This window comes from Miscanthus floridulus, chromosome 15 (genome assembly GCF_019320115.1).
Source record: "Miscanthus floridulus cultivar M001 chromosome 15, ASM1932011v1, whole genome shotgun sequence".
NCBI classification, from domain to species: Eukaryota; Viridiplantae; Streptophyta; class Magnoliopsida; order Poales; family Poaceae; genus Miscanthus; species Miscanthus floridulus.
In genome coordinates this window covers 27,307,321-27,327,967 of record NC_089594.1, presented here as the reverse complement: position 1 = coordinate 27,327,967, position 20,647 = coordinate 27,307,321, and the positions used below count along the sequence as shown (strand labels likewise).

At 45.8% G+C, this 20,647-nt stretch overlaps 1 protein-coding gene and 1 long non-coding RNA gene across 2 annotated transcripts; one reads left to right on the top strand and one right to left on the bottom strand.

Annotated features, from left to right (window-relative positions):
• The first annotated feature begins 4,309 nt into the window (after positions 1-4,309).
• Positions 4,310-7,584, top strand: LOC136506687 (CBS domain-containing protein CBSCBSPB3-like). The gene is made up of 6 exons (XM_066501588.1): positions 4,310-4,641; positions 4,755-4,914; positions 5,525-5,657; positions 6,557-6,727; positions 7,221-7,299; positions 7,382-7,584. Exons 1-6 carry the CDS (start codon positions 4,475-4,477, stop codon positions 7,497-7,499), a joined length of 828 nt encoding a protein of 275 aa, XP_066357685.1. The 5' UTR covers positions 4,310-4,474; the 3' UTR covers positions 7,500-7,584.
• An 11,593-nt stretch (positions 7,585-19,177) lies between these two features.
• On the bottom strand, positions 19,178-20,242 carry LOC136506518 (uncharacterized). Its single transcript, XR_010771631.1, has 2 exons — positions 20,108-20,242; positions 19,178-20,039 (listed from the first exon to the last, which is right to left on the bottom strand). It is a non-coding gene; the product is annotated as an uncharacterized lncRNA (long non-coding RNA).
• Positions 20,243-20,647: the final 405 nt, after the last annotated feature.

The window sequence follows — 20,647 nt, the reverse complement described above, 5'->3', positions numbered from 1 at the left end:
ACTGGTACTCCGAAGAGTTGCTGATGTGACTATGTGCTTGCACGCTGTTATGAACTTCGTAGGTGGCACCTTTTTGTATCGCCAATTTTTTTGCTATAGTCGGTCGTTTGTGAGACACAGCTACATGGCATGCCATATTACTGGTTCACTGTAAAAAAAAAAGAGAGAGAGGCATAGGAAAGTTGTGATACAATCTGATAAGGGTCTTTGTCTCCTCCCATGTATCTTCTATCATCTTGCACTACTAACGGACAATCCATGACGGCTCATCACTACCGGATACGATGAAGCCAACAGTGATCCCGCTTCACGTCGGGTCATAGAACTAGAATTCAGCAAATGATTGCGGATCCTAGAGACCTAATAGTGAAGACACCTATTACTGTCCAGTGGAGCTATAACCTGGCAGTGATATGTCAATACTAGATCATGACGACCCGGCAGCGATATAATGACATATTACTGTCGGGTTTTGGATTGACCTGACAGTGTTAGGGATCCACCTAACTACCTATCAGGCTATTACTTATTCTCCATGCTCGTTCAGCTACCATCGTTGTTTCAACATCCATTCAAACACATATAGATCCCCCACCCCACGAACAGTTAAGGTCCCATGCTTGCAGTTTCACATGAATCCATTAACAATAATAGCTCATTGCTGCAGTATTGGTAGTCTCAATATGTGCTCTATGTTGGAGAGGAACTCTCTTTCTGGTGAAAGCCTTCCACAAATATCTTCTCTTTGTAGTCAAGATCGTGTACGAGAGATACTAGAAGAATGTTCATGAAGATAGAGGAACGCCGAAGCCAAGGTGCGCTAGGAGCAATGCTAGCGTGATCTGGTTAGTTGTTGGGCAGTGTGACATCTGAGCCATATGGACACTGGGTCATCACGGCTCGTAGCCCTAATGACTCGTCTGTCGCTCCAACATGCTCTTGCGCACCCCTGAGACCTCACCCGGGTGCTCGAAAAATGTTCGTGGGGTCGCTATGTTATAATGAATTCGTAGACTTCGATGCTAACACTGGCCTAGTGGGGAAATACTGTTGTACCTCTTTCTTGTAGGATCTTTGTTATTATATATGTAATCTGAAGGTCTTTCTTATCATATAAAACTTTTGTTTTATCTACCCTATAAGTTTCTTCACATGCAATAGACGACATATGTGATATCCGTGAGTTTTAGAAACTTTTGCAATAATACACTATGTTTTTATAGTTCAAATTAACTTCTGTGTGTGTGCCTATCAAAAGAAATTCAAAATTAAACTGCATGTACCCCAATAAAATTTAAAAAATTACATAATAGTTATATTTAAGACCATATGGTCTATTCAATCATTTGTTATGGATTCCTTAAAAAATCATTTGTTATGGAGATAGATGAAAAAAAAATCAAATGTTGTACAAGGATAATTTTACCTTTTTGTGTCCAGATTACCACCAACTAATTTTAATAACACCAAAAAGAAGCCAAAAAATTAAAAATTTGAATGGAAGCCTATTTTAGGTGTATATGCTTGCTATAATTTTTTTAAATGACTTTAATAAATAGGGATTTATGTAACAAAACCTTAAATTTTTCATGAGAAACAAAGATTAAAATAAATTTTCTGTTGGGTCAAGGACAACCCGACAACCATCCAAAACTACAGAGCAGACCAACAACCAACTGGGGCAGTTCTTGCGATGCGTCGCTCCCAGCACGCTTTGGTTTCGACATGGCCTTATCTTCACAAGCATTCTTCTCGCACCTTCGACGCAGTCGCTCCTATGCTAGAGACAGAAGGATTCTTCGCATGTCTTCTAAGGAGGAAGCTTATAACAATGGCCATTGTACTCTCTACCTTATACTTCACCGCAATTGGCGTGCCCTATTTACTATATGGTTATGGTGGACGGTAGTTGGATCAGATGTTTTACGATTCATGCATGCACTCTGGGTAGGTGCATCCAAAGATCTGGACAGATGCAAGGTCACTGCCGGTTCACAACCCGACAATAATGCTCTATTATCACTGCCATGTCAAAATCAAACCGAAGGTAATAATCTTGGATCACTGCCGGGCTTAGTTGTCATCTGTCGGTGAAGTGCCTCTCTATATTACAAAAAAATCATCTCCCCGCCTCTAGCATTATCTCCTAGCCACCTACACTTCATCCCACTCCATTATTTGTCACTATTGAGCACTACCAACTTCTCCATCCCTATCAGCCATTGGCACCACCGTCTTCATTCCCATCGCCTTGAGGAGCCCTGCCCCCTTCCCGCCAGCCACGAGCACCGCCGTCTTCATCCCCGTCACCTCAAGGAGCACCATGCCACCCTGAGGAACGCCGCCCCCGTCCTCTGTCCCCATCGCCATCTTACCTCTCCTTCGCCCCATAGTGAGCCGCGCCAACCTATGTAATCATATGAACAAAACTTTGTTATAGCTTGTGTAAGGAACTCATCAATTAATTTTGATTTAAGACAACTTTATGAATTGATATATTCAGAGCGAAGAGAGTATTAGCACAAAATTGTAACACTCTGTGGATACTAAAAAAGATCAAGCATGAGGTGGTCACATAAGACTTTGTGGAGTGAGCTTATTATCAAAGTCACTTAAACTCCTATATAGTCTAGGTTAATAATTATAACAAAAAAGAGAGCATGTACTAAAAAAACACAAAGAAAGAAGAGCCTTATCTTAGAGAAGATCTTAAACTTGTTTCATATTTTTTCGAGCTAAAACAATTTTTCTAAAGAACATTTAAATTTATGATTTTTAATTGCATAGTTTTTTAAAACAATGGATTTTATTTGGAGAAAAAAAATGTATTTACCGATTTTCTTTATTAAATGTATTGGACCCTGAATTGTTGACGTAGACCGATTGACCTCTCTCGCGGTTGAAAGTTGGAGGAGATTTTTTTTTAAAAAAAAGAATCTGTTTTATCGATTTTGCGAGTGAAATCGACATTCGAGCAAAGTTGAAGACGGGTTTAAATAAAGGAGCAAACAGCAACGCAGTAGATTATCCGCCTCCGCCGCCAGGCGGCTGACCTGATGTCTCTCCATCCGAACTCAAGCTCGACCCATCATCGTGCGACGGCGAGTGGATCGCCCCGTGCTCCTCCTGCTCCCTTGTCGTGTCGTCGCTTGGCCGTGAAGGTTTTTTTGTCCCATCCTCTCCTGCCTGTCGCTTGCTGACTGACACAGCAAGCAAAAGCAATAGCACCGTCACGTGAGTGGACGCGCGAGCCTGGGCGGCGGGGCCCACGCGGCGTTGTGGGACGGACGGTGGGAAGGGGGCACGGCCGTTGCTTCCGTGCGGAGCACGTGGTTCACGAGGCTTTTGGGAATCAATGGCGCGTTTAATGGCTGTTTGCCTGCGCAATTATTTTTTTTTTGTTAGTAGTGGTTGGTTGGCAAATGTTTCGATTAGGCCCTGTATCTGTCGCGCTATCGCTGTTTGACCGAGATACCTGGATTCGCCCTTTCCATTCACAACTCTCAAACACAAAGGATGCCGTCTGTGCTATAAAGTATTTAAACGAAAACCAACTTCTTACCTTGGCCCATTTGGTACTTAAAACGTATGCCTAGAGCCCTAGACTATTTTGAGACGACAAATCTACAAATGACTTGGGTTGGTGTTAGTGTTAGTAACAACCATTTTATTAGAACATTCTTTCTAGTGAATAACACTATTATTTATTATTGGCTTTATAAAAAACAGGGTTTTCCTCCGTAAAAAAACACTATTGCTTACTCGTATTGTGCTAGCAGAGAGATTTTCAACTTAGAAAACTACTACAAAACCACATCGCCCTTGTAGATAAAGTTCTCTATCTTGGCACCTTATAAACTTTAAAGGTTTCAAAACACCATTTTTAAAGACAAGAATTCACCATACCTTGGAATATACTAGTATAATTTAAAGTGTGTCACTGCCTTATCTTTCTTCCTCCTCCATTTTGCCTCGCTAAGTACAAATTTGTGCTATCCCTCAGAACACTTTATGAAAAAAAAAACATATCTAATTATGGTTAACATAACATGACGTTAAAATATTATGTTCAAGCATTGCAGAGTGTGTTTGGATGGTGGCGCCAGGCAACTGCGGCCAGGTAGCAATCTAGACCCCAGGCAGACAACAAAATCGATGGCCTGGATGTGCTGCCTGGACCAGGCAGCTTTGCCAGGGTCTCCAGCAAACAGGCCCAATGTTTCTTCTCAATCTTATCTCATGAAAACCGAGTTTCAATTAAATTAGACGAAAATAGTGAAAACAAGACAAAGCACGGAGACACCAAAACCATTGGTAAGGCTGAAACGCAAAACTCCCACACGCTATCGAAGGAGCACCAGAGACCGCCAGTTGAAACGGAGCAGAATCACCACCGCACCTTCTGCTCCTGCCTCGCCGGCCGCCGCCGCGTCCCTACTCCCTAGCCCCCAGGAGCTCCGCCGCAAATTTCGCCATGAGCTCAGCCGCTTCCGCGGCGCCGCCTGGCCGCCGCACTAGGAGCCGCCCGCCATCAGCTTCTTCTCGCAAGTCTGACGACCCCTCGGCCGCCGCCGCCGCCGCCGCCAACGGGAATGGGAACGGGAAGGCCGCATCCAAGCCCGCCTCCCCCCACCAGCTCACGTAAGCGCGCGGCAAGCTTTGGGCAATCTTCTCCTTCCATTTCGTCACCTCGGTTCGAGCCGGGACCGCCAAAGGTTGGATTCTTTTAAATTGGTTTGGGCTTGCTTGCCCAGGGGGGAGAGGACAGTGAAGAAGTTGCGGCTGTCTAAGGCACTGACGATACCGGAGGGGGCGACGGTGTCGGATGCGTGCCGGCGGATGGCTGCGAGGCGGGTCGACGCCGTGCTGCTCACCGACCCCCATGGCCTCCTCTCCGGCATAGTCACCGACAAGGTGACTTCCTCTTTTTCGTAATTTTCTGGTTCAGTTTGATGGTTACATGTGTTCCAGTGTGCTTTTATAGCGATCGAGAGCTGAGGAAATGGGTGGGATTTTTTGAATTTGATGTAACAGGAGTCCAAGATGCTACATAGTACATATCTTCCTGGGGAAAATCTGTGTTTGGATTACATTCTTGGTTTGGAGCTTAGCAATTGCCAGTTTCATTCAAAGCAAAAATTCCATTTTATTTGGAGATTTTGATCAGCCTTTTCTTTTACCAAACTTGGACGACTCATTGGAATTTTCTTTTACCAATGCATATTTTTCCCTTTGCGTAAATGGAAGAGGGACAGAAGGGTGCTGTTGTACTTGTTTAGTAGTTGGTTTATGCCTAAAACTATCGAAGCAGTCCAGGTTATATGATGATGGTTTGCACTGCACTTTTGTTAGGCATCTAGAAGACTAGAACATTATCTTTATGTTCTATAATTTCTACTCAGTAATTTGAAGTAAATAACCTTGTAAGTTGTAATTTGCTTTTTAACCAAGCAGACGATGGCCTATTTTTGCTGCTTTCAATATGACTTGTTCATTTTTGTTTGTATTTCAAATTGGGGTGCAGGATATAGCTACAAGGGTGATTGCTGAGGGGCTTAGGGTGGAGCAAACCATCATTTCCAAGATCATGACACGGAATCCTATTTATGTGATGTCTGACACGCCTGCCATTGAGGCTTTGCAGAAGATGGTTCAAGGTATGTCTAGTGATTCTGGCTTTTCCTTTGATAGAGTTTATTAAGTAAATGTTTGTACGGACAATATGGGAACAAAGTAGGGAAAGCCAGCTTGTGATTTTCACTAAACTGTGCCATGGGCTGTTCTCTGATATATGTACTGTACTGCACTAACCATCCGTGTAGATTTTTCGTAACAGTATAGGCTACTTCCTGAAGTTCTTGTGTAACTCATATATTTTGCTGTAACACTATGCTTTTTTTTCCTGTCTTAAACGTAATCTTGTGTTGGAAAAGAAAAAAAAAATTGTATTGTATCATGTGATGTATACAATTTAATAAGTCATTGTCAATCCAGCTGAACTTGCTAGTTTTGTAAGTGCAATGACAATACTCCCTCCAGGTTGGTAAAAGAAGTCGTTTTGGACAAAGTTTGGGTCAAACATTGGGAATATAAATCATGTATAACTTTTAAGTTGTTGAGTTTGAAAATGTGAAAACCACATGAATAGATTTGCCTTGAAAAATACTTTCACAAACATATACATATACCACTTTTCAATAAATACTTTAATAAAAATAAGAAGTCAAAGTTATGCTTTGGAGACCGTGTCACTGTCCAAAACGACTTCGTTTACCAACCTGGAGGGAGTACAATTTTTTGGGAGCTGTATTGTATCACAGTCCTCAATATCTCAGTAGCAAATGAATATTTCTTCATTGGTATGGTTAAATTTCTAGGATTTGTTTGTCACGTTGCTGAGTTTCTGTCATGATTTCAATGATAATATATGTGTATATACTGTGTAAGCTGGTTGTTCTCATGTCCTTGCACAGAAACCCTTAGTCAACACTTAGTTTGATATGTGCTTCCTTCTTCACTAACATCAGCTTTTCCAATTTGTTCTCTCATATTTTAGGGAAATTTAGACACCTTCCTGTTGTAGAGAATGGTGAGGTTATTGCTATGCTGGACATTGCAAAATGCCTTTATGACGCAATATCAAGACTGGAAAAGGCTGCAGAACAAGGAAGTGCAATAGCAGCTGCTGTTGAAGGGGTCGAACGTCAATTAGGAGGCAACTTTTCAGGTTTCTGCATTACATATAATATCTCAAAATTCTCAATTCAAAAACCATTTGGGTCATATGAGTAAATTGATTTAATCTATAAGGTATATTTTATGAAATAGTAATCATGCTAACGCCTTATCATTCTAATCCAAGTGAACTTCATATCATACCAATGCGCTAGGTATATCATATTCTGCTCTACTATTAAATGTTTATATTTGTGAGATTAGACACAAGATAGTAGATTGATTATCAGGGATATGAGGTTACACATATATAGGCAAGGATGACCTAGGTTTATAGAAACAGAACCAGCAGGGATCCTTGCCTAATAGATATCAATCAATCTATAGGCACTAGGCCCAATAGGATGTACAGGCCCATTGGGGCTGTGGCACCCTCTGTCTAACAATATTATATATCTTGATTGTTGTAATTACATTTTAAAAACCATTTTTACGTTGTATCATGTTACAAATCATTTAAAGTTAGTAATTTTCTGTGGTTACAGTTCCTTCTGCTCTCATTGAAACTCTAAGGGAGAGGATGTTCAAACCTTCTTTGTCAACCATCGTTACAGAGAATACAAAGTATATCATTGATTTTCTCTGACTATTTTCTTTCAATAATTAGCAATAGAAAGGACATTGAGCTTACTATGCTATCTCGCAGAGTAGCAATTGTTTCGCCTACAGATCCTGTGTGTGTAGCAGCACAAAAAATGCGAGAGTTTCAGGTTAATTCAGTGGTTGTCGCTACAGGAAACACATTGCAGGGGATCTTTACGTAAGCATTCTATATTAGTAAAACAATATTGTCCATGATTCCCTTGCTAACTGTTGATGTTGTATGATTATGTTACGCAGCTCAAAAGATATACTTATGCGCGTTGTGTCCAAAGTTCAGCTAGGTGCTAGGCGGAATTTAGGCGCTGACCCATTGCCTAGCGCCTAGTCGGGAGTACTCGGTCCTAGGCGCTCCTAGGCGTTTTGGCAATATAGCCATAAATTATATATATATATTATGTATGTATATATATATATATATATATAGACTACCGCCTTACGCTTAAGCGATTAAAGCGTGAGGCGAGGCAACGCCTTAAGAAATTAATTAAAAAATATAAACAGCAGCTTAGAGCAGTAAATGAAGAAAAAAGGAAAGGAAAAAAGAAAAAGAAAGGAGCCGAGTAAGAAGTGGGCTCGCCCAGCCCACTAGGCAGCCCATGTGCTCCTTCCCCTCCTGGTGTGGCTTCATCGAAGTCCCTATCCTGACCCCCATCAGCGCCGCCGCTCCAAACTGCTATTCTGCCTCCGCACGACGGCACGAGTGGCTGCTCTGCTTCCCTCCGCCCCTCTTCGGATGCCCTGCTCTGCTTCCCTCCCCTCCTAATGTGCTGCTCTGCTCTTTCCTCCGCCCCTCTGCTTCCCCTTCCTCTCCCTCTCCTCTGCTTCCCCTTCCTCTCTGGTCAGTGCTCTCAGATCGACAGCCGCCACCGTCTCCCCTTCCAGATCTCCCGCGCGCTCCTCTCTCTATGCTGTATTTCTCCCGCACATGCCAGCTCTCTCTGCGCGCTCCTGTTTCTCCCGCGCGCCCGCTATTTCCCCCCGCCCTTTCTCCCTTCTACGAATGGCGCCGCAATGCGCGACTATGCCCCTAGTCGCGGCGACGGGCTTCGCCCAGCGACTAGGCGCGCGTAGTCGCCGAGTAGTCGCCGCCTAGCCGAACTTTGGTTTGGTTTGAGGAATGAGGTGGTCCATCTTCTTCTTACTCCTCAGTTTTTTTTTGCTTGGTTTGTGGAATGGAATGGTTTGATCCATCACCATCTCATTCCTCACCAGCTAATAATTAGCATATGCATGAGGAATGGGTTGATTCCACCAAAATTCATAGGATGAACTCATGATGCACCGCGTCATGAAGCATGGAGTGATCCCACTCCCACAAACCAAACACTCCATTTAGGTGCCTGATCTAATTACATCCATTAAAAACAAAGCAACGGCTTGGTCAAATGCAATGCAGGGTTCCACATAACGCTGTAACTGAAACACAATATGCATTGACATAATTTCACATAAGGTTACCACTAACAGCCTAATCTGCATATCTGCACTCGGCATAATTTCAGACCACAGGAAAGGTGGGCCGCCAATCAGAGCCTACATCAAACTAGAGCCGAAGATTGCGCCGTGGCTGGTCGGCGTAGGTAGGAGGTCGCAGAACGGGCGGGCGGGCAAGAGGGCGAGGGCGAGCGCGCGTACCGCGTCTGTAGCGGCGGGTGCGCCGTCGAAGTTGGGGATGCGGTGGTGGACGGGGCGTGGGTCCCGCGCGACGCCCTCGGCCTCGAGCGCGTCCCACACCCGCTTCCGTATCGCCCACTTCCAGGTCCGCGGGTCCGCCTCCGCCGCCGCCGCGGCGGACTCCATCCCGGCCCGCGCCGCGGCGTCCAGGCGGAGCCGCTCGGCCTCGAAGGCGGCCGCGTCGAACGAGGCCGAGGAGGACGACGAGCTCCTGGCCGCGGATGACAAGGTGGCCGTGGCGCGGTGTGAGGCGCGCGCGGCGCTGCACAGTGGCAGAGGCGGCGTGGCGGGGAAGAGGAGCGGCATCGCTTGGCTGGCTTCTGCGCACGCTCGCCACTCGCGCCAGGAAACGGATTCGGGGAGGTTCCGATCATGTCGAGAGTCTGACATGTGGGCCCGCAGGAGCTGCCCCTGAAAATGCCAGTATCTCTAAGTCCTTTTCTGAGACAATCACACCACACAAAATATTTTGCGAATCACACCCATACACGAGTAGGTGCTCAACACGCACGTACAATCACTCTTATAAACACACATACGCAAACCTACATGGTAATCGTCCTATTTAGAAATGGTTTTAGCTGTACTGTCCTCAAAAAATTTGAAGACAAATGTAAAAAGCATTTATTTGTGTAACAGTGTCTTTTCATTTTTATTTAATTTGCATCCTACTTTTAAGTACATAGATTAATCTTGTTTCAAGTTTACACTTGGTTCTGAAACTATTTACTTCATTATTTGATCTATATATCCGATCGATGTGATTGTTGTTAGGTTAGTTCAGAGTGTATGTCTAGTTTGTTTGGTGTGGCTTCCACACCTCTTCGATGTTGGAGCATGCGAAACCGCACCAAACACCCAGAAACCGCACCAAACACCCTTGTGTGGACAAGCACTTATGGCCACCAAGTTGTACAAGCCATTTCCTCATATGGATGCGCATCCACGAAAAATGGCTTCACCCGGAGTGCTCCAGCTCTAGCAACAGAGTGGGCACAAAAGTGCCACCCAAACGCGTCCTTACTCTAGCAAAGATTGAGCTCCACCAGAGTTGTAGATTTTAATCCACATGAACAGTGCAGAACCAGGTTAGAATTCGGGGGGGGGGGGGGGGGGGGGGGGGGGGGGGGGGGCAAACACAAATGCTAATGAAGTTTTGTAATAGTGCGTTGAAATATACTCCTAGCATCATCAGGATGGAAGCTAGAATAAAAAAAATAGCTAATGCAAGTTTAGTTGTGGCCTAGATGAATGCATGTAGATGTTGTGCGGTAGTTGCAACTTTCAAGTGTGCATGCATGCGAATCTATCCCGGGGCAAGGGGGGGCCGGCGCCCAGTATGGCCCTAGTGTGGCTCCGCCAGTGCATTATACCTATATATAGTTCATACCCACTGCAAGTTCTATCTAACACCACAGTAATCCACGTCATCAGCTAATACAAAAGAAACCGAACAGCAAAACGCAGCATCAAGTAACAGGCCTTTTACGGTTCCATTCCATTGAACATGGTGACAAATAATTGTCGTTTCTTCTTCCAATTGTGCCGCCCATTCAGCAGGCTGCTCAAGCGTCGTCGTTTTCTCCTTCCTATCAGATCCTTTAAATTCCCCTTGGGCCTCATCTATCAGCGTCCGTGCACCATACGCCCGTACCCAGGTCCTTCGGCCGTGCGCCATACGCCCACACCCAGCAGGTCCTCCGTTGCTGTCGGAATGGAAGACATTAGGCTCTAGGCCTAGGGAGGGAAGGAAGCAGCAGCGGCTCCACCGTGCCGTGAGATCCCCTGCCACGCGCCCTCCCTGTCAGCTGTCGCACAAGCTCGCCGGCGCCAGGCCCCAGGTCCTCCTTCGCCATTGCAGCAGAAGACATCAGGTTCTGGGGGAGCGTAGGAAGCAACCTCATCAACTCCACTCCACCATTTTGTGAGAGATCACTGCCTGTCGCAGAGGCTTGCCAACGCGATCTCCTCGCCATACGTAGTCGCCGGTGCGAGAACTAACTTCGCTACCAGGCGGTCCAATGGCCGCTGCATACTATCCACATATAGATGCCGTGCTCCACCGATGCTGGTTTGCTCATGATCTGAGGGAGCACCCGGCCGTGGGAAACAAGACGGCAAATGCCAAATGGATAAGGAAAGGATCGCGGAAATATTATTAAAGAGATAAGGTTGCTTCTGGTTGGGTCATGGCAAATGATTAACAATTGTCACCGGCATGCGTCGCTCGCTAGCTTATTATAACTAATTTGGATTTCGCATATTTTCAAGGTGAGACTACAAACGAACTGGCCAAATAATATGAAGGCCGTGATCATGCATATTTTTTGTCTTATCACTAGCAAATATGCCCGTGCGTTACAACGGGAGGAAAAAACTATTAAACATTTATGCAAAATAATAACGTAAATGGTACATATCTACTTATGTTTTATACTTTTATAATTTATTTTAGGATGACCGTCACATCTAAAATATAAGTTAATGCTGACAATAAATAACAATGTCATATTAAATGTTTTTCGAATTAAAATACTCCTTGGTATATTTGTACTTCCGTTGCAAAGCGTATATAATTATTTAGATATAAATATATCATAACTTTAATTTTTTAATACTACCCATGTGTTCTTATGACTCAATATCGACCTTTGTAGCTTTTTTGACGCTTCATATCAATCTCCGTAACTTTTTTGTCGATGTGTAAAGGATTAGTCTGTCCGCCAATGATTATGACGGGAGACCTCTCTTGATGTTTCACACGGCAGCCCTCATTAGGAATTAGATAAATACATTTGTTTAGATTTCATTAGACAATAATCTACCCAAGATTCCGGTTATGAAATAATTATTTGTACCATTGACTAATCCATATTTTAATAAAAATTTGTTTTGTTTATAATCAAAACTACGATGGTATATATCTTTTTCCTCAAAACTTAATACGCCAACAAAAATAATAATAATAAGTTTTGAAAAGTAGGAGTACATGGGCTTAATTGTATCGAGGCTTGCCTTAGGCAAGAACCGGATAGCGGAAAGTTAGTGAAAGCTTCGTGAACACCAACAATGAGGACATCCTCCTCGTACTTCTCGGCTACCTTCACGAATTTCGGGTCTGTCTTTGGCATATTCTCGGTCACAACGTAACAAAATTCATAACATCTATGTATAGATCGCATTTTTATAAAGCTAATAAAACTGGTTTGGTATTTTTCTGATTTTTATAAGATCTAAAAACAAAAGAAAAAAAAGTTTTGCATGGGCTTGGTGCAGCCTACAATGAAGCCGGCCCAACTATAAGGATTCAGTCCGGGTAGATAAAAAGCCCACCAGGAGAGGTCCACTCAAATCTGGATATTTTGCATCAGGAACCGTGATCTATTTCAAAAACTATTAAAGCCCTTCTACCTTTTCTTTCTCTCTGACATCTTTACATCTGGAACCCTATATTTATTCTTTTCTCTTCCCTACTCCTTATCTCATTAGGACCGGCAAACATGGACTGTACGTAGACACCGACACGGATCCGAGCCAAGCGGCGGAAACAAAATTATCACAGAAATTTTGCCTTTTTATTATTAGTAGATTTCAGCCTTCTACATCCATACACTTCTTTTTGGAAAAAAAAAGAGAGTACATTATGAGCCTCTATTATTAATGCTTGACTTATCAGTACGTGTTAATAAATCTATATCTCTTATAAAGCAAAACCCCATCAGCATCCACCAGAAGATCCCACTATCTAGCACATGTAACTATCATTTCATGCAAAATGTCCACATCAGCATCCACTAGCACATGCCATTATATCTTCATTCAAGCTATTCACATAGCAAACCACCCATTTACTTATGTATATTTATAGTTGTCTACATTAAAATGCTAAAAATCATCCACTAACATGTATTATGATATTTATTCATTCATATATTAGTAAATATAAATAGTATAATTTTAACCGTGATTCCCGCAGCAACACGCGGGGAATTCACCTAGTTCTTAATATACATATGTCAAGAAGGAAGCTTTTTATGTACTCTTTTTTATGTTTATCTTTTTCTTGATTTTTCTTTGGCTGTGTATAGAACAGAACTACCTAATTTTCTATTTACTCTTATAATACAACGACTTAGCCGACAAAATGGGTCATTACTAAAAGCTCATTTTTATATTTGTATTGCTCATTATACCTCCACTATTATAAATTGCCACACATGAAATACGTATCAGCTAAACATGATATACAACATTAGTTATTTATTCAGCAAATTCTCACTGCAACGTGTGGGGATTTTACCTAGTATTTAGTAAAATTCTATGGCTGTAGACTTGTAGTGCGTATACTGTTATCAAAACCCATTCTGACAAAGATGTGCAAGCTCTTGGTGGGGCGCACATTGGAACAATCGGGAGACTTGTCACGTGTTTGATACTCTGGTCACGTGTTTGATATCGCTAATTTATCAACCCGGCTTATCAGCCATGGTACAAGATACTCGAGATGGTGTCCAATGTCCCCCTTTTCCTTATAAAAAATAGAATAAGAAGCAAACGTTACACGATGTCACAAGTTTGTCCACCTGACAATTCCTCGCCAATTATTTACCCGGATGGTAACTGGCAAATGTTAAAAAAAATCAGGGCATGATTTCTAGGTTAACATTTTTCTTTCATCCCTCATTCTAGCTTTAGCACATGTTCCATATTTTCAGGCTCAGCACTGAATTCAATAGCTACAGCAGAAACAAGAGCTGCTTCATACAGCAGCATAACCACCTATAGTCGATTCATGTTCACTCAGTCATCGATTTTCTAAGTTTTTGGTAAAACATCTGAGTTCCATTTGTCGAAAGTTGTTCATCATATATTCTCTCGATGAAGGTCTTGTGCTGAAACAAAACTGGTAACCGAGAGACAATTTCCCATTGATATGGTCAGGATAATTCAAAACAAGTCTCTTGGATAGACGCCGCGGAACCTTGGAGAGCTAGAAGTGCCCTTCACAGAGGAGGAAATCCAGGAAACGATCAACACGATGCCGTCGGACAAAAGCCCGGATGGTTTCACTGGAGCTTTTTTCAAAGCTTGCTGGGAAACTATCAAAGTGGACGTCACGGCTGCCATAAACAAACTATTTGAAATGAACTCCCAAGGCTTCGAGCTGATGAACTCGGTGAACATCGTTCTTCTCCAAAAAAAAAAACAAGATGCATTAAGGATAACAGACTACAGGCCCATCAGTCTCATCCACAGCTTCACAAAACTCTTCGCAAAGCTTCTAGCCAACAGGCTCGCCCCACTTCTCAACTCCTTGGTCTCAAATTGCCAGGTGCGTTCATCAAGAAGAGAAGTGTCGGTGTTTTCGCAACTGGCCATCTAGTAAACTTAGTGATTGCGCGTTTAGGCTCGGATGTTGAGCTAAGGTGGGCACAAAAGATTATACTGGTTTGAGCAGAACGTCCCTACTTCCAGTCGCGGCGCAGTGTGCTACCCGCCCTAGTTAGGTTTGCAAAGGGGAGGTTACAAACAAGGGCGAGAGCTAGAGAACTACATGACCACGCTATCGGCCCAAGAGGTATCGTCACCGCCTGGATATACGACATGACCACGCTATCGGCCCAAGAGGCCACCGAGGAGGGAGCCCACGAGGGCTTCGGTAGGCGACCAACGCGACGAGCACAGCACGCTACCAGCATCCATGATCGGCATATCTGGACGATAGCTAGGATCAATCGGTTGCACCTTATGCGCAACAAAATAGGAAACACTCCAACAAACCCGATCGCCCTCCTTGTAACCCTGCTCCCCTCCGCCTATATAAAGGAGAGCAGGGACCTCGGGCCCAGGATCCCAACCTGTTCATTCATTCTATACATCTACCACGTAGCTAGGAGCAACAGCCCCTGTAATCGAGTACACGAACATCAAAGATCAGCAACAGCGTGACTGGACTAGGGATTAGCACACGCCGTGCCCCGAACCAGTATAAATCCTTGTGTCTCGTGTACTACCATCTGATTCCATCTTTGCGATCACGTTGACGCGGTATTGCCGAAGCAAATAATTCCGACAGTTGGCGCACCAGGTAGGGGCTTTTCGCGTACAGATCTAACTTGTGTTTCAGACGGGAGTCGTCTTCAACTTCGGCGAGGAACCACGAGGAGTACCGCCGGGCGAGAAGGTCACCGTCGGCAAGCTCAACTTCGTTGCCGATTGGTTCGGGGATCTGTGCTTGCAGGAGCCCGATCCATCCGAGGAGGGAGAACAACCTTCTCAGACCCGTGCTTTCGCCGCCGGACTGGAAGAGGCTGTAGACGCAGGAGGATCCTGCCTCATCAATCACCTCAAACGCTACGCCCACCCCTTCACCGAACCCGGTAAGGAATACGGGCATGGCCACATCGCCACGTTTCATATCCGCCAGGTTACGGATTATGTGTCTCATGATCCTACACCTCCTTCATCTCCACCCCGATCTCCGACGAGATCGACTACTACGACGGATACTCGTCGCGATCAGACTACGGTGGAACCCACCGCGCCTCCTATGGAGGAACAGCAAGTGCCGGACTCGACTATCTACGTCGATGCGGACTCTCCTCCCCACCAGCATGACTAGTGGGATGACGTCGATGTATCCGGTCTCATTGACCCGGAGGCTTTACGTCGCTTTCTTTATGTCTGCGATCATCTGCTTGAGAGCTCAGGTCCTGACAACGACTACGACGCTGTCTCTGACGAGGTAGCTAGGTCACGAACTCCGACACCTACAGAATGAGCAAAGCAACACAAGTCTGGCCAGAGCCAGAAGGATACTCCTTCAGATCTCCAAGCCAGCGATCACCCGATTACTCGGGAGCCACTCATGGCTGAAGCATCGTCGAACATGACAAAGCAAACTGCCACTCGTGAAACTCGCGATCCCCAACGGCGGGAAAAGGGCGCCACGCCCATTATAAATCTGTGGACTCGAGGATCGGCCATATCTCGCCTACAAACCCCGAACGCTCGAACAGCTAGCACCGCCCCGTGCCTCATCAGGAAAGAGATCTGTGGGATTTAGATCTCGACGCATGAGCATAAACCTTCGGTCATACCAAACACATCAATGTTCCGGGATTCCCGGCTCGCATCGGTCAGCAGCGATCCGAACAGCGATAAGCGTCAGGCACTCGAAGGAGCAAGCCATGGCGTCAGCATCCTCGACGAGGACGCCTCTGATTCGCCTCACAATCAGGCTACGGACCACAAGGGACCGGCAAGGACGATCACCGTCCCACTCTGAAGGCGACGTGTCAGGGACGCGGAGAAGATACAGGCGACCTCAACCGAAGGAACAAGATGGACAATCTCAACAGGATGACGTACCCGACTCCAACGTGGATCGATAGAAACAAGATCCGAGGAAGCACGCACATCCTGGCGAACCACAATCGAGGGCAGCCACTGCCCGTAACTTCGGGAAACTAAAGGTCCAGCTCTGTATCATATCATCATAATACTATACTCCATCATTTGCAGTCACCATTTATATGTAGTCATATGTGCAATTCCCATTTTTACTTAATGCTATAAGTTACATTCGGGGGCTGGAATGCATAGCCAATCATCTCCGTCACACCACCCGGTGTGTATCCGATAACACACTCGGGGGCTTCAATCGTGACACCTGATGTCAAGCACATGCATGTTTTTCCTTTTTGCCGTTAACATGCCCGCGTGAGACCTAGATCAGCCGACAAAATCCTAGACGAATCAGAGCGGGAATGGTAGTGTAATAACACAGACTAAACCCCCAAGGGCTTGGATCCTAAGCTGACACTAAGGCCAGAGGGCACCAGCAATGGCGAAAAGCATAACACTAGTAGAGAAACGACTTTTGATCCACTTCGAAATTTGGCTTTAGTCCCGGCATTTTTTGCGCCCGGGACTAGAGAAACCTTTAGTCCCGGTTGGTGTCTCCAACCGGGACTAAAGGTCCCTGCCCAACAGCTACTGCGCTCGGCACAGTGGCAGTGGACCTTTAGTCCCGGTTGGAGACACCAACCGGAACTAAAGGTGGACCTTTACTCCCGGTTGGAGCCACCAACCGGGACTAAAAGTCCTCCAACCTTTAGTCCCGGTTGATAATACCAACCGGGTAACATCAACCCGGACTAAAGGACCCTTTAGTCTCGGTTGGTAACACCAACCGGGACTAAAGCTTGAAACTGTAACCGGCAGTCTTTTGAGCCAGGACTGACAGCGTGCTGTCCCGGTTACATTTATTGCCATGCTCTAAGCTCTAAGCTCTAAGCTCTAAAGCTCTACTCCCGGTGCTTTACTTGTACCTTCTTGCATTATGAGCTGATGACCATAAATGCAACCGGCACTTATTGCCGTGCTTTATGAATGCAATCGGCACTTTACTAGGGACAGCTCTAAAGCTCTAAGCAGTCTTTTGAAACAAGTAAGTTTTAGTGCATTTATTGCCGTGCTTTATGAGCTGATGACCAGCACTAAACTTTTAGTCCCGGTGCTTTACTCGTACCTTCTTGCATTTACGAGCTGATGACCAGCACTGAACTTTTAGTCCCGGTGCTTTACTTGTACCTGCTTGCATTTACGAGCTTTAGTCCTGGCTTGCATTTACCTGCTTGCATTTATTGCTGACACTGAAAACGAAGACCTTTAGTCCCGGCTGGTCCGATGCAACTGAACACAACCAAATCAATTAGTCCCGGCTGGTATTACGAGCCGGGACTAAAGGTCTTTTAGTCCCGGGCGTTTACAGGAGCCTCGATGGGCCGGCCCAGTACGCAATATGCTGGAATTGCTGGCCAGTCCCACCTATTAGCACCACCTCGCTTGCTCAGAAGAGTGAAAGCTAACTTAAAAGCTCAGCTCTCGAACCAAGCAGCACGAACTTGAACAGGATTGTACCGCTGATCGTTGACTAAAGGTCCTTCGTACTATAGTTTATATAAAATGTTGAACATTATAAACGTACGTATATTCTAGCAGCGTAGAATGCGTATTCAAAAACCAAAACGAATCATCAATTAAAAATAGGAAAAAATAGGAAAATAGAAATAGAAACAAAAAAACCTGGTAGCAGCGTGAAAATAGAAAAAAAAGAAAAATAGAAATAGAAACAAAAAAAGGAAAAAAAACCTTTAGTCCCGGTTGGGGTTACCAACCGGGACTAAAGGGTGGGCACCCTCGTGGCATGTCAGGAGGCACCTTTAGTCCCGGTTGGTGTTACCCACCGGGACTAAAGGTCCCCCTTTAGTCCCGGTTCCTGACCCGGGACTAAAGGACCCCCTTTAGTCCCGGATGCTTGCTCCCGGGTGGGGAACCGGGACTAGAGGGGGTTCCCCACCGGGAGTAAAGCCCGTCTCTGTACCAGTGTAAGACAAGGCGACATCAGCGACCACACGAAGCACACAAATGCTTAACATCGAGCGCATCCGCTCATGAGCCACAAAAACAAAGTGAGAGGTCAGCAGTAACCAGACCCCGCTTGATAGTCGAGCAAATCGGGAAAATACGCTGAGAAGTAGATATATAAATGCCAGAACTGGCCTGCTAGGGGCACCAGAGTACAAAGAGGAGATCCCGCTATGGTGTGCTCAGGGCCCAGATTCTCGCTGACTCTAACCCCGCAATAAAAATCTAAAGGCCCAGAGCCTTGCAACTCTACTCGTAACACGAGAAAGAGGAAAACAATGAGAAAGATCGCATGCTGCGAATTGTCTGGGCCTACCCGAATCAATCAGGAGGAAGAGATTTGGCACAGCTGGCCGGGCCAAAAACTCTCCGCTACGGATTGTCGGGGGTTACCCGAATCGATCGGGAGGAAGAGATTTGGCACAGCCGGCTTGGCCAAAAACTCTCCCCCAAGTGGATCACCAAGTCCGAATTACGAATTGTCGAGGGCTACCCGAGTCGATCGGGAGGAAGAGATTTGGAATAGCCAGCCTAACCAAACACTCTCCCCCTAGCAGATCAGTGAATCTGAAAAGCAGAAACAGAACAACCGCGGATAAACAGGGAACCAATAATACCGAATGTGATGTGGTGCAAAGGCGTACTCAACGCAATGATACGTTAAACTAACCTATCAAAGCGTCCGGGGGTACATTAAATACCCACACACACACATCGGCCACCTACCAAGGAAGACCACCAAAATCCTCACCGGATTTGCAGAATTTATTCATTGTACAAAAGAGAGTTCTTTTACAAAAGCATTTTTCAGAGCTCATCCCTGCCGTGGGGCGTCCTCTATTACCTGCTCTACACTAACCACCCCGACGATGGCGTCGGCGTGGCCGCTGAACCCAGCAATAACCTGCTCGACGTCCACGTCCTCGGGCATCTCCTCCACAAAGGGGTGCCATGACGGACGCCATGCCTGGCGACCTTCCGCATCCGTCGAGGAAGGTCCTGAAGACGGGCATGAAGGTTGGCTCCCGATGGGTGCATCAGCCCCATGGTCGCGCGAGCCGCCACTTCTAGCACCCTGTAGCGAGCCGCGCTTGCCTCAGCCAGCTGTGTGGCTGTACGGTTCCACACAGCCGCCTTGTCCCGATGGACAACCGCCTCCGCGAGGTGCCTCGCCGAGTCTTCATTGGCTCGGCTCAAACCTGCCACTTCCTTGGCGATCCCTTCGTCAAATGATGGAAGCGAATAATTTCTACCAAGATTTGACCCGGGATGGATCCCGACTCACCAGCGAGTTCCACCTTCGCCGCCGCAGCTGCGGCCTTGGCCCCGTCGGCGTCACCGCTTGCAACCCCAAATGCCGCCTCAGCCGCCGCGATACTCTCCCGGAGCTCCATCACCTCCCGGCGACCTTCCTCGAGAGCCTCGCGGGTCACGTCCAACTCCTGTACATAGGAAAGGACGTCTCTCCCGCCACCATCTGCATCCTCGCCACGGCGCGCAGGAATGGATGGCCCGGCCTCTGATCCAGGCGAAGGACAAGCACAGGACGCGAGCAATTCCGGGTACATGGGTGGAAACGATGCGCCGAGATTGCACTGCGACAACTGACAGATCAGATCCTACCATACAAGAACTTGGAAGAAGCATAAATGCAAAAGCTTACAGTATAGGTGATAATCCCGGCGAGGAGGGACCTCCTGGACACAGGCTCTTCGGCGGCCCTATCCTCTCCGTCGTCCCTCGCACGCTTCTCTCCGGCCATGGAAGGCGAGGGAAGTGAGGAAGCGCTTCTTCAAGCGGCAAAGGTGAGCACACGAAAGATTTCGATTGCAAACACTTTCTGACTCCCTCCTCTGTTTTATAGGTGGAGGACGCGCTATGCCGGTTGGGCTCTCCGCAATCTCTCTGAGTGGTGGTGCGAGTTAAGGCCCGGCCATGTTCCACGATCTCCAAGAAGGACGCTTCCCAAGAATCATGGGAAAATGAGCCGCCGAAACCCATGCCAATACTTCGGCCTTGTTTAGATAGTAAGTTTTTTTACTCTCTCTTCGTCACGTTAAATCTCTAGACACATGCAAGGAGTATTAAATGTAGATAAAAAAAACTAATTATACAGTTTGATTGTAAATTAGATGAATCTTTTGAGCCTAGATCATGATTAGACAATAATTATCAAATACAAACAAAAGTGCTACAGTGTTAA